The sequence below is a fragment of the Drosophila erecta genome, unplaced genomic scaffold (assembly GCF_003286155.1).
Source record: "Drosophila erecta strain 14021-0224.00,06,07 unplaced genomic scaffold, DereRS2 tig00000000-arrow-pilon, whole genome shotgun sequence".
Lineage (NCBI taxonomy): Eukaryota > Metazoa > Arthropoda > Insecta > Diptera > Drosophilidae > Drosophila > Drosophila erecta.
The window spans coordinates 9,970,734-9,984,200 of record NW_020825194.1 but is presented as its reverse complement, the minus strand read 5'-3'; the positions used below and the strand labels follow the sequence as shown (position 1 = coordinate 9,984,200).

Sequence of the window (13,467 nt, the reverse complement as noted above, 5' to 3'; positions counted from 1 at the left end):
TTTATCGGCGCTCGGATTGGGACTATCGATATTTCTACAGTCACGTAGATCGTGACAAATTCAGCCGTCGATCATCGATCTTTATGTAGAATATCGTGTCAAATGTAGACATTTTAAGCTACAATTTTAGTTAAGTTTACTTCTTAATTCAGAACTACTCGCTAGGAAGTATCATAATAATAGGGATATTATTTAATGCATTGCATATTCATTTCAATATACCATTTTATAGACATTATAGTCATTACTAAGAGCCTTCATTTATTAACTTCAAACAATTACATTTCATTATTGATTTTGAAAAAAGTTACATTGGGCTAGGAATGCTGATGATTTTCACATGGCTAGAGCTGCAATAAACTTTTGCCCCAGATTCGTTGATTTATTGAGATCGCTGACCGTAGGTGTCATTAAACTTTTTCTGTATCAGTTCATAGGCGCTGTATACTCTTTGGGTTAAAACAAAACAGTGTAATATAATATTTAAAAATATATTTATTTAGAATACTTACTTGTCCTCACTCTTTGCTTCCTCGTCACCCAACAGATCGTTGGGAGATATCAAGACCGAGTTATTGGGATGGCAGAAGTATGCTATGGAGTGTCTGCCGCGGGTTCTTATAAGTTCCTGTTCAGGTATGACGACGCGATGAGGCTAGGAAAAGGATTGACATAGGGTTAGATTATTGGAAAGTTCCAGTTTAAAGGAATAACCTACCAGAGCATGGTAACGCTGCTTGGTCCAGATGGACAGGAGTTCCCCGCCGTTAATGAGTATAGCTCCAGGTAGATGCCCCACCCGTTCCCACTTTTCGCTGCCCGGCAGTTGCACCTCCAGGCCACCTTCGGAATCCTGGGCGAGTAGCGTGAAGGTGCCATAGTCCACATGGGCACCACAACGAATGGCGCCCTCGCTCTGACCCGGCTCATCATCCACAATCGCCGGATAGTAGAGCATCCTGAGGGTGCTCATGTTCAGGTCATCTCCCTCCAACATCTGGGAGTGTTTGTCGATGAAGAAGGATGGCGGAATCTCCAGGGCCACCTCCATGGCCTTCATTATAAACAAAGACATGGCTTTCAAGTCCGTGCACAGTGCGGTAATGTCTTCGGCGAATTCTGGGAATGCTTCCCTTGGAATATTCTGTTCATCCAACTTGCAAACATTGTAGGCGTGACGCAGCTCTGGAGTACTTCCATTAAATCGCTCCATCCCGGGACTAACGTAGCCATAATTAACACCATCCTTTCGTCTGTGAAGATCCTGAATCTCTGCTGGCAAATCCAAGAAGTTGTCAAATTGATCCCAAACAGCTTTGATCTACGGATTAAGATTAATTAATAAAAGAGCACTCAGAAGGACGTACAAATTACCTTGTCTTCAGCTATCCCATGGTTAACGAGGAACGCGATTCCCTTTTCGGTAAAAGCCTTATGCAGTTGCTGACCAACCCGATGGACAAGGGACTTGCCTAGAAATTGGGAGTAATTATTACAAAAGAATATAACTATAACGCTCATATAATATAATATATAACATATAATATAACACCCTATGACACATTAAAGAGTGAAATGTGTCATATTATTATTTTTGCATATCAAGGCACTCCTTAAAAAGATTGTTATCAAGTAGTTTCTTTTTAGGGACGGAAGCAGCCCAGCCAAACCAATTTGTACATATGCTGGTACGTATTATTATTCTTTTGAGTAGCGTCGTGTTTTTAATTTAAAAATATTTAACCAGGGGACTGGGAAACTTACCACAATGGGCGAGATCTATGATCGGCACAGCACTTCGCGAGACAAGCGTTTCCAACTTGTCCTCTCTTATCTTGCTGTTTATCATTCTTGGCAAATAAGCCCCGTGTAGGTAAATCAAATACAAATAGATTGCTTCTGGAAATTATCTGGAAACTCAGAACTCCGAAGAGACGATGTGAACACGACAAGCTACTCCGGCGGACTGACCCAAACAAACCGCATTCGCATTATTATTATTCTAAACGTACATACATATCATACAACGAACCATTTTATAACATACTTTTGGGGCAATCAATATATAGTTGGAAAGCAATTCAGAAACTAAGACCATTTCATTTGTTTTGGTAAAACATTCCATTACTGCAACTTATTAGAGATTTTTGAGTAAGACTTAGTTATATATAGTTAAAAAAAGATACACCTCCTATGAATAATTATGTGCATATGCGCCGACGATAATTGAAATTGAGTTAATTAAGTTAAGTTCATAGTACTCTTAGTCCTAATATTTAGTTCTAATATTTAACTCTTTTGGATCAATCAGTGCGGAGTTATCAGGATGACAGAAATAGGCAATGGAGGGCCTGCCCCGAAGGCGAGTATTAATCGGGAACCACTACTCTGTGTTGCCATCAAATCGCTACATTCCAGGACTCACGTAGCCATGATATTCGGCAGCTGGAGCTTTGCATCTTTCATATGCCAATTTAAACTCATCCGGCAGCGCGACAAAGCAATCGAAATAGTTCCAAGCAGTCGAGATCTAAGTCATTTTAGATCAGTTCTTGATTGCCCAAGATTCGTTAAATTACATACCTGCTCATTTGAAATTCCGTGGTTTATTAACAGAGCATACCCCTTTTCTGACAAAGCCTTTCTTAGATGCTGTTTCCATAATCTATTATAGGAACAGCATTTCGCGAGAGCAGAGTCTCAGTTTTCGATTCCAATGTTATTTTAGCTTATATGTATACGTTTCTTATCAGGTTATCCATAATCTATTATAGGAACAGCATTTCGCGAGAGCAGAGTCTCAGTTTTCGATTCCAATGTTATTTTAGCTTATATGTATACGTTTCTTATCAGGTGAGCTGTGGATGTTGTTTTTCCAACCTCATTCCGAATAAGACTGAAGTCAAAGCAAAGAATATTATTTTTCAGATAGATTGTGTGGGAGATTGTACTAATGGTTACTTTTTCATACTATACTTTTGGTTGGACTTAGCAGGCATGGCGTATGTAGAAAACATGTAGAAGGTGGTCAGTTATAAATTCAGTATATTTGCTTAACTAGCCAAATACCATCATACAATCAACACTCTGATAGCAGTTATCATACGTAAGTAAAGACGATCAAGACATACATACGAATCGTTTGTTTATTGTTTGCAAATAAAATATACAAAATTACATTTCATCATAGAGCTGGGGACAGTTCTGCGCTGTGGTGTCGACAGGCAAAAGTTCAAAGTTCACCGATTCTTGCTCGCCATTCGCCTGCCCTAACATGTCTTCGACTTTCACAGTCCATAGGATAAAGTCTAATCACTAAACTATAATATTTGGTACTATTACACTATCCCAATACAGAAGGTGCTACGATCTCTGGCCCTCTGCAATGGCGACTGATCCAAACAAGTACAAAGGGGGCCGCTTTCCTCGAACTAACAAAATACTACGTAACAAGCTTACGCGACTACAGATTGTATAATATCCATCTTGACCTATGTATACCTAGGGGTAGGATATGGGGGTGGCTTGGGAGGGGAGCGCGGGAATCTGGGCTGGGATTTGGGATTTTGGATTTTGGATTTTGGATTTGGGGACGCAGGGATAAGGAAGGACCATAAAAATAAGTGTGCATAGCTTAAGGTAGCGCCAACTAACGTCGCTTCCTACTCCTTTTTCGCCGCCAGCTTGGCCTGGGCAGCCGCCTCCTTCTTGTAGTTGGCCACATAGAAGGCGCTGAACATGTAGGTGAAGAGTCCAGCATTGAAGGTCAGAAGAGCGGCAATGGACTTGGGGAAGTTGCAGTTGGGCTGGAACTGGATCTGCAGCGTGTGCACGAAGATGATCAGGAATTGGACCTACAGAAAAGAGCGGAACATCAGCCGAATCCACGTTTTCATTGTGATAAAGATCACTCACAATCTGCAGGATGGTGATGTACTTCTTCCACCACAGATACTTCTGCACCTTGGGTCCCATCGCGGAGAGCAGGTAGTAGGCGTACATAATGATGTGGATGAAGGAGTTGATGAATCCCAGCAGGGTTCCGTGGCCACCGGCAAAGTACTTGACACCAATGAAGGCACACACGGGCATCAGGGTGTGGTGGTACAAGTGGAGGAACGAGATCTGGCGCTGCTTCTTGCGCAGCACAAAGAACACGGTGTCCAGCAGCTCAGTGATCTTGGCAATGTAGTACAGCCACACGGCGCGAGCCATCTAGAAGTGGCATCAAAGAGATATTTAAGATTTGAGCACCCACAGATGCGTAGATAGCATACCCTCATGGAAATCGGATCCGATTCGTAGGTCACCGGCTGGCACTTGAAGTTGTAGTGGCCACCCCAGCCGCCCTTGTATCCCTCGTAGAAGAGCACCCAGCTGAGGAGCACCTGGACCGCATTGTAGATCAGGAGAGTGTTCTTCAGCTCGAAGGGCTTGCGATCCCGCATGTAACGAGGTCCTGCGTACAGGCAGAAGTACAGGTAGGCTCCAAGGATCATGAACAGCGGTCCGGGGGCATTCGACAGGAACCATTGCTGCAAGAAACGCATTTCATTAATTACTCAGCTAGCAAGCCCATTAAAAAGTATGAAGCGGGAATTTTTAGCTTTCTGATTATCTATTTTTATATGTCATCGAAACATAGAGAATACAAACAGATTAAGAGGATTTCAATGGGTTATTTTCATGTATAAAAAATGTAGCAAACGAGTTAGTTAAGAACAAGAACCGCTTATGTAAATTTCGTTTAACCCCAAGAATCTTTTGTCCCCGTGCTGATTTCGTGTTCTACACAGCATATGAAATCCAAAAAGTAGCTTGAGAAGGACAGAATTCATCAGAGTTTACAAAAAGTAAAGCTTAATTAATTTATTTAACTGATTTGAGGGAATCGCCAATACCCACCTTGGTGCGCAGATCCTCGTGCTCCACGAAGAAGTTGACCATCCGGTCAACAATGGTCGTCGTCTCGTTCAGTCTGACCGACATATTGGCAGCTGGAAGAGTGGGGTAATCAATAGATTAGTTGGGTTATGCACTGGTCCCATGGATTAGCACCTTCTACGACCATGGATCTGGCGTCGTAGAAGGTAGAAGCAAAACGCATTCGATCTGAGTTTTATTTACGCGCCGTGAGCATTTCCTGTTAATCAACCAGACACACAAACTTAAAGTAATGCTGCCCAAGGCGAAACCGCGCCTACGCTTCGCCAGATCAGCGGAGTATATATATATTATATATATAGATAGTTACCGATATTTGCATGATCGTTGCGGGTGCGAAATGTCATATTAGTAGAATCGTGTAAATCAGGCATAGCGTTGCAAATTCCCGAATGCCAATAACCCGGCGAATTCTGTTAAAGTTGCGGAAAAAGCCGCCAGGCAAACAGTTTAAAATGTAATTTATCGCGGGCTCATTCGAGCTCTTGGACCCCAAAACGGTCGCATCAGCACTAACACGGTGCGCATTTTATTCTTTTTACCACAATTATGAATTACATACTTGTATATTGTTAAGTGGCTGAAGCAGTCAACGACTCGGAGCAGGCTAAAAACAAGGGACACATTGTGGCTTACGTGAACAGAACTGGTTTCGACGTGATTGCTATGGCTGCGTAAAGTTGGCCAAATTAGCCGGTAGTTGCTCCCCTGCTCCTTCTGACTAGTTTTTGTTGTGGCTTTTTGGAAAAACCCAGGAAGCAGGATAGTCCAAGGACAAACTGTCAGGTTCATGCATCATTAATTTTATGGCTTAAGATCGCGGAACCGGTTGCTGCTGATTATTGGCTTGCTAGACCATCGAGGCAGCACAAATCAATTTGAGTTTTAAAGCCTACAATATAAATGATGAAGAGGATATCTCAGCCGATCTTACACCCGTTGTAAGAAGCCCACATTATGGTGCCCTTTTCTCTGTCTTCGTTCCTGGCTATTTTTATTTAAGACTTAGTCAACAAGCCTGGAGGCAAGGACACCAGCAGGAGTTTTATGGGCATTGTTTCCACCGAAACCAGTTTTGAGATGCAGTTTCTGCAACAGTTGATGGTTGTGATTATCGCTTGGCCAGCCCATCCCAAAATCCTTTAGCAATGCTGACTAGGCGGTTTCAATGCCCGCTAATATCGGTCGTTAACTACCCATAATGGTGGCCAACTTCAATGGCTTCTTGACGCGCTGCGACTTGCAGCTATTTGCTGGCCCAGTTTGGCTTTGTCTAAACCACTCGGCCACTGGAATCATCATTTGGCCCGGCTATACTAATTATTTGAGCACCTGCCATCTGCGGCTCAGGTTCGCACTCCAAGTGAACGCCATCATCGAATTACCCAGCGTTTTCTGTATAGTCATCGCTCTTGGCGCATTGGCGGATTGGCGGAGCTGAGCGCCAAAAATGCATTCATTCCGCTGGATATTGAGATATTGACTAACGAGAATTTCGTTTGAATTATTTGCATTATTTCGAGTGCCTTTGCCGAGTGTTTTTGCAAGGCCGGCACTTTCAATCGAACAAATCCAGCCAGCCAATGGTGTTTTCGAGGGTGTGAAGATATTGCGCAAGAAATCCGCAAAGCCAACTTACAATCTACAATTCTACAATTCCCTATCGCGAAAAATTGAGCTCAGAATAACAATGGATATATTTAATACAGGAACTTAGCTTTCAACGTCTTTACATTACTCAATCTTGCAGATCTCTATGCTAATTCCAAACTAGTTTTATTTAACCGTGTTGGTTTTTATGACTGCTCCACTAACCTGTTAATGCAATTTATACTCGAATCTCACCGGCCAAACTCAAATAACATAATAAAGAAAATAATAAATATTAAATAATCAAATATCTAAATGTTCTACCGGTTTGCCGCAGCCGGCAATGAAATTTAATTCTGATTTATTCGGTGGTAAAGTGTTGAACTTGGACTTGGTTTTGATTTTGGTTTTGGTTTTGGCACTTTCGACTGCGGAGCTCTTTTATGACCACTCAGCTGTCATAAAAAGTTAGATAATATGTGGAGAATTCCAGTTTTGTATCAGGAGGCCACTGCTTTCATATATGTCTCCCCGGTTCATCAGAACCTTCCGGTCTCAGAGATCAGCCTAAACTAATCTCGTCATTGGAATCGCTGTAAAAAATGGCATATTTGTTTGCCTATTGATTTTCACAATCGCCCGATGTTCAAATGCAAATCAGTTTGGTCTTTATCGCCAAAAACCCAAATGTCAGCATTAGTTTGCATATATAGTGTAGAACTTTTCACCGCCTTTCAAGGGCCAAAAATTCCGAATAATAAGACGATTAACCGATGGACCAATGGAAAACTCTGGTTGGACAGACCCTGAGATCTGCTCTCGTTTTGCATAATTTTAAGCCAAAACATTGCGCAAATCCTAGTCACTTTTCCTACAATGTTGACGGCCGTTTGCATGCCAATTAGCGATTGACAGTGAACGAGAGTGCGTGGCAACCACAGAGTAAATATTAAATGAAGCCAAATAATGGCAAAGTAAATAAATATTATATATAGAAGTATCACCCGCTCCCCTGACGTCACATTCCAGTTTATTATTATGCGATAATCAGCGCGGTTAGAAGTCGGCCGATAAATTCTAGACACGCGCCGTGCAAAAGATTCGCACGTTTCGTTCTGTCGCCAAGCTGGCCACCATTTTTGGTAAGCCAAGCACATGGGGCGTATACGCAATGCGCGGCTCATTATGCTAGGGATTCAAAAGTCGGGCTTTATTCTATTTACAGACTTTATGGGCAAACTCTAGGCTGATAAGAGGCCGCATGGGAAGGTCTGAGCCGCGGACCAAATGGCTTGGAATGTTGAGGACGGCACTCAAAGGTGGAAAGGAAGGGGAGCACTCAGAAAAATGTACCATAAGGGTATACTATTGCAAGGACTGGATTGCACATCACAAAACAGTAAAAAAACAAAATTTTATTAGAGTTTGCTTTCTAGCCAACCTAGTGCTTTGGTTTTTATGGATGATTTTGTTGATGGTGCCATAAATTTTAGACAAAATGCAGGTTTCATTTTTTGTCAAGTGTATTCCAACAAAAGAGAAGACAAAATATTGAATTCGAAGACGGAGCGGCAGCCTCTGATCAAGCGATTGAATGGACCTAAGGCAATGGCATCGACATCGGTATCGGCTTCGGCAACGCATTAAAAATCTCTGCGAAGGTCGCACGTTTTGAGGAAACAAAAAAGCGGAGTTGGGACCCGATCTCTTGCATTGGAGAGCAGCTCGAGATTCGTCCATAGTATCCGCTCCCCAGTGCGGATGCGGACCTTTCGGGCGTGGCTAGCCAAACACTTACACTTATGTATGTATATGTGTGTACATGGTGGGCACCAAAGGCATCATAAACATGGGAGGCGTATTATCTGCGGCTCAGCCTCTTTTCGTTCGCTGATTTGAATTTTTATTGGCTTAACTATTTTGCATTAGCCTTAGTTTGTGCTCTGACCTTGAACTAGTGGCTAGTGCGAGCTGCTGCAGGCGCATAAATTACTCGATTTAAGCTAAAACCACATTACTGACTTCCGCGTGGCGAGCTTAAAAATGAAAACTTCCAGAATGAATGCCTGTTAAACAGACTCCCGGCATTCCTGTCTCCAATTAACTAGACTCGACAAAGTTTCCATTACTACTAATGTCTGTAAGTGCTAATTGAGTCAACTCATTGGCAATATGTCTAGATCGATCGCGGTATGATGTGTGGGATATAAAACAGCGAATCGATTAGATCGGCAGTTCTACACCCTCGTCCATTGACGAAGGCAGCACGAATGTAAATTATTCCATATGCTTTCTTCAGTTATTGGATAATTTAAATATTGGCAATTTGTCTTTATAAATATGCAATTACCTGTAAATATTTCCCAATGCAATTGCACACGAAAAACAAGTCAAAGTTCGTTGCCAGAGTCTTTCGTTTGGAGAGCAACAGAATAAATTACAAAGGAGAAAAATAGTCACTTATTGCGCATGCCACAAATCAAATCGCTCGATAGACAGTCGCATCGATCAGCAGTTGTGTGACGGGCCCTTCTTTTAATTATGATCAATTAGGTTGGAGTGTCTGGGAAAAGTACAGCGACAATTAACAGATTTTCATAAGCAGTCATCAATTATCATTACACTGCCTACTGTTTTTCCATCAATATTAATGTCATTGCACTGGCGTTCTTGCGTTCGCAAGAATCATTTAGTCCAGCTCAAGGGTGCCCAGATTGACCTAGTCATTCCTCTAAGCAATAGCATATTCATTCTGTGCGACTTCTGACCTCCAATATTTGCCATTGTCATCAGCTACATCATCATTGTCATCATCGCCTTGTTCTGCCTGGCGATTTGTTTACCTTGCCATTATTATCAGCTTTTCTGGCCAAAACTTCCCCGTGCCGCCTTGTTGGGCATACAAGGCACTTGGAAACGCAGTCGGCCGAGGGAAAGATGAAGAAATCCCAAAACGAGATGGAAATTTGGTTGAATTTTTATTGTAGGTGTGACTGCCAGCGCATGTGACCCCAATTGGATTCAAAATATTAAAATGTAATTTGGCAGGGCGACAAATGTCACCGAAAAGTCGCATAAGCATACATGAGCACAAGGCGGAGTCACCCAGAAAGACGCCAACGTGCGAACGGATGTGCAGCAGAAACCTTTTGTGGACCCCGATCCCAAGATACCACCATGGTAATTTCACTGCCCGCCTGACTAACTATCTGTCCGGGTGTTGACGCCAAGAAAACAACAATAAAATCATAAATAAACAAATTGTGCGCATGCGTGAACGTCACCATCGCCGCCTTTTTCCAAGGGCAAATCCAACCGAAAATTGCTGGCAACTGTATGATCGCACGAGGCGTGATATTCAAATTAAATTTTTCATGAATGAACTGCGCTTAGTCGTATTTCAAAATAGCAGATCAACAATCTGACGAGCCCAATAAACTTGTCATGTTCTTATGACATCGCAACTTCGGCCAAAGTATAAACGTAAAGGCCAAGTTGATTTCTTTTTTTTTTTTTGGGCCTTCCGTCAATGTGTATCGCCTCATTTAGCACTTCTTCTGATTGTTATTTATATCGCAAGCTTGTCCAGTTGTTCCCATTGTGTCGAAAGTGTAACGCGAATTTCAGGGCTAAATCAGAGAGCTCTGAGATGATATAATGCTGACTGAAATTGGGTGCCAGATGCACACGAAAAATTTAGGTGATAATACTTAAAAAATCAACAGAATAAGTATTTGTTAAAGTTGCACAATATTATACAGAACTATACAATACATTTGAACGTATGATATTTAGTTCCTTTAAATATATAAATAGGATCGTGTGTAAAGATTAATGGTTCTGTCTAAAAAATAAGTAATAGTTCAAAAAGAAATTGTAAACCTATAATTTTATATTCAAATTCGATCTTTATATTAAATTATCGGTTTTTATCGCAGTGCACAAAACAGTAGTAATGCAACGGGTAGTGGCATCTTGTATCAGGTCCAGATGCGTTCGACTTCATCTGCGAGGGATTACAGTAACGTTCAAAATTGATCAATCGCTATGCGATTTACATATGAGCCACATTAGCCATGTGATTGACTTGGCCCACTCGAATCGACTTGTTGGCCATCTTCATCTGCGGGCAGCGCAGATGGTTTTGTAAGCCTCCTCTTTTTTTTGTCTCGCCTCTCTTTCATGTTATTTATTTATACAATATTTAGTTTGTATTTTTCTTTCGAATTCGTCCATGCCCGGGTCTTTGGGCTTGGGTGTCGTTTCGCAATGACCCCAAAAAAATGTCTCAAATCTTTAACAGGTTACCATCGTATGCGCATAACTTAGCATAAAATCTGAACACATATTTTGTCATTGTATTTCTTCTATAATTCTTAAACACTTGCCTTTCTGTTGAATAAATTTGCGGAGCAAGCCAAGTAATATTGAATGGATGTCTGTGATTTATTTGCGGCACGACACAGCACACGGCACAAACGAATACACAAGCAAACGGATCCAGCGAAGAACAGACACTAAAAGCACTTTCTGTTATCCTTCGAGGCAATATTACGCATACGCGGCGTTGTCGATCAGAACACACAGAACACGAGGCGGCTGATCTCGAGATCTCCAGCTCCACGAGTACCCAGCGAATACTTGGCAGTTGAGGCGCCGACAGCAGACTAAGCGATATCACAGCCCTACAAGCGGTCTTGTAGCGATCGTATCACGGATACGAATACGACCGCCTCGCTTTCGGCCAAGATTCGCAGTCGCAGTCGCAGTCGTGGTCGCACTCGGCCAAGATCGTATGGCTATCGCTTGGCCGATGGTCGCAACAGGTGAGCAGGCAGCAGCACTTTGTTTCGGCCAGAATCCAGCGCCAGCTGACTGGCGGTCATTGCATGTGCTTAAGGGCCAGTTCTAGGATCTCCACAGCTAATTACCCATCGGGTAATGTATTTAATGTATGCAGACCGTAATGCGAAGTCGATAATTAACTTAATGAGCCACCGACTCTTTGCGATTTGCAACTATTTATGAGAAAATACGCGCACATATTGCAGCTGGCAGTGGTGCAAATCATAACAGAAACCAAATAGTAAAACTGACTGCATTTATCATCGACTAGCCCATATGCCTTCGCCTTTGCCATTGCAGGGGGAGTTGTGTGTGTGTGTAAAGTGTGCAAAAATGATTGTGCAATTAAATGGCCCCAAAATGCCTCCGGCCCAAAGCTTCCAGTGGCCACTTGATGGATTTCAGCCGCGTCATTCCCTCATTCACTCGGAAAGTCACAGTTTACAGGCACTTTTGCACCGCGCACTGCATTACGCCGTGCGGAGTAACCCATGGTATGGGTACAGAAGTCTACTGGAGTCCAAAGACGCACTGACTGCGGCTGCAAATGCATGTCTGACATTTGCCACCATTGCTAATTGCTCAATCAGAAGGAAAAGACAACAAAGTCGGGGAATAATGCAGCTAACTGCGGTTCGTTCATTAATTGATTGAAGCGACACACCCACTCATCCCACGGATTTATCTATACTATGTGCACTTCACCGCGACTCACCGAAATCTGTGATTCCATCGATTCATTCACAGATTGGTGTCGCCTTAAATCTTCAAATTCCGATCCGGCCGATGCCCAAATTGATACCGATCAAGCTTCCGCCATCGCGAAGGTCGCCCCCGCCGAAAATGTTGGCATGCCCGACGCGTGCCCGAATCTCATTTTGGAGGTGCTCTATGTGACGAAGCTTATTTAAATTGCTAAATATTTTTGGCAATTTGAGGAAGATTCTACGCAGCGCGTGTTACGTTAACAAGCCGCGCGGTTGAACTGATTTCAAGGCGTGTCCAACAGATAACATTGTAATCAATCGGAAGACAGTGAGCACCATCGTTTAAGAGCCTAGAATACTACGCTTCTTAAAAAACAATACTTTTAAGCCAGTAATAATGTAAAAAAAATAAAGTAAGATAGGACTGCGCCACAAGTGTAGTTTAATGTTTTATGAATAATCAACTAAATAATAAAATTTAATGTTAGACCACTTTAATAGTTTTTTTTTAATACTATTGTGTTAATACTATTGTGTTCATGTTTTGATGTTAAAAAAAGTCATTAGTAATCCACGCTTAGGTATAGAAAGGAGATATCGAAGTTTTGCGGTACAGTTATAAATACATTTATTTAATTGATAACTTACCAGTAGTTTGTTTTATTTTGTCTTTTTCTTTTAAATCTTTGAATTCACATTAATTAAAAATGATCAACCCTATTTTCAAACAAACGACAAAACGCACAATTTAATAAATCAGTTAATTGTTGAGCGACGATTTCCGTAAAATTTCCATCCGAATTTTCACTTTTGTATTTAATACAAAGCATTTCAAAGTCAATGTCGCCTGGCGGAAACAAAAGACTTCGGACACGAACTCGCGTCGATGCCCCGGAGCATTGGTTTATAGATACTACTAATGCTGTTCATTTAACGACTCATTCGATTAGAGCTTTTTATTCAAAGCATCTTTACATTGGCAACAACAAAACGAAAATAAATAAAAACACTGGTCGGCATTATGCGGTTTTAATGTTTTTGAACTTGACAAGATACCATAATTTGCATGAAAATGATTGGATTCGGTATTTCTGCAAGAATAGGACTGATCGTTAGGTGGCGGTTCAAAAAAAATTCTTCCTTCTCTTTGTCTTATTTTGCTCTTAATTTAGTCATTTTCGGTCGTTTTTGTCGCTTTTTGTGGCAATTCTCGTGCGCAATCGCCTGCGTACATTAAAACTCAATTAATGCGTAACGTAACACTTAGAGCACGCTGATGGTGGAAAAAACGCAACCGAATGCTGGCGAGGTGAACTCAGGCTGATTGGAAATCAATGAACTAACGAACTGGACACACAGCGGATGCTGTGCGGCAGCCTTG

General features: G+C 41.9%; 2 protein-coding genes across 5 annotated transcripts; both read right to left on the bottom strand.

Annotated features, from left to right (window-relative positions):
• Positions 1–222: 222 nt before the first annotated feature.
• Positions 223–2,005, bottom strand: LOC6555120 (UPF0676 protein C1494.01). The gene is made up of 5 exons (XM_001982226.3): positions 1,765–2,005; positions 1,375–1,472; positions 719–1,321; positions 513–655; positions 223–449 (listed from the first exon to the last, which is right to left on the bottom strand). Exons 1-5 carry the CDS (start codon positions 1,847–1,849, stop codon positions 383–385), a joined length of 996 nt encoding a protein of 331 aa, XP_001982262.1. The 5' UTR covers positions 1,850–2,005; the 3' UTR covers positions 223–382.
• A 1,152-nt stretch (positions 2,006–3,157) lies between these two features.
• Positions 3,158–12,110, bottom strand: LOC6555119 (elongation of very long chain fatty acids protein AAEL008004). 4 transcript variants are annotated; one of them, XM_026983992.1, is made up of 5 exons: positions 12,095–12,110; positions 4,906–4,997; positions 4,278–4,535; positions 3,916–4,215; positions 3,158–3,854 (listed from the first exon to the last, which is right to left on the bottom strand). In XM_026983992.1, exons 2-5 carry the CDS (start codon positions 4,987–4,989, stop codon positions 3,663–3,665), a joined length of 834 nt encoding a protein of 277 aa, XP_026839793.1. In that variant the 5' UTR covers positions 4,990–4,997; positions 12,095–12,110; the 3' UTR covers positions 3,158–3,662. The 4 variants fall into 4 exon arrangements, with proteins under 4 accessions (XP_026839793.1, XP_015009350.1, XP_026839794.1 ...); XM_015153864.2 differs by lacking the exon at positions 12,095–12,110 and adding an exon at positions 10,923–11,285; XM_026983993.1 differs by lacking the exon at positions 12,095–12,110 and adding an exon at positions 8,885–8,897.
• Positions 12,111–13,467: the final 1,357 nt, after the last annotated feature.

Excerpts from the sequence above, each read along its gene's own strand:
- LOC6555120 (XM_001982226.3), bottom strand. The coding sequence starts at position 1,849 with ATGATAAACAGCAAGATAAGAGAGGACAAGTTGGAAACGCTTGTCTCG. Across the intron at positions 1,322-1,374 it reads ATGGGATAGCTGAAGACAAG|ATCAAAGCTGTTTGGGATCA; the intron begins GTAATTTGTACG and ends CTTAATCCGTAG. Across the intron at positions 450-512 it reads GAAGCAAAGAGTGAGGACAA|AGTATACAGCGCCTATGAAC; the intron begins GTAAGTATTCTA and ends TTTAACCCAAAG.
- LOC6555119 (XM_001982225.3), bottom strand. The coding sequence starts at position 5,318 with ATGCCTGATTTACACGATTCTACTAATATGACATTTCGCACCCGCAAC. Across the intron at positions 4,536-4,905 it reads ACGAGGATCTGCGCACCAAG|CAATGGTTCCTGTCGAATGC; the intron begins GTGGGTATTGGC and ends CGTTTCTTGCAG. Across the intron at positions 4,216-4,277 it reads CGGATCCGATTTCCATGAGG|ATGGCTCGCGCCGTGTGGCT; the intron begins GTATGCTATCTA and ends TGCCACTTCTAG.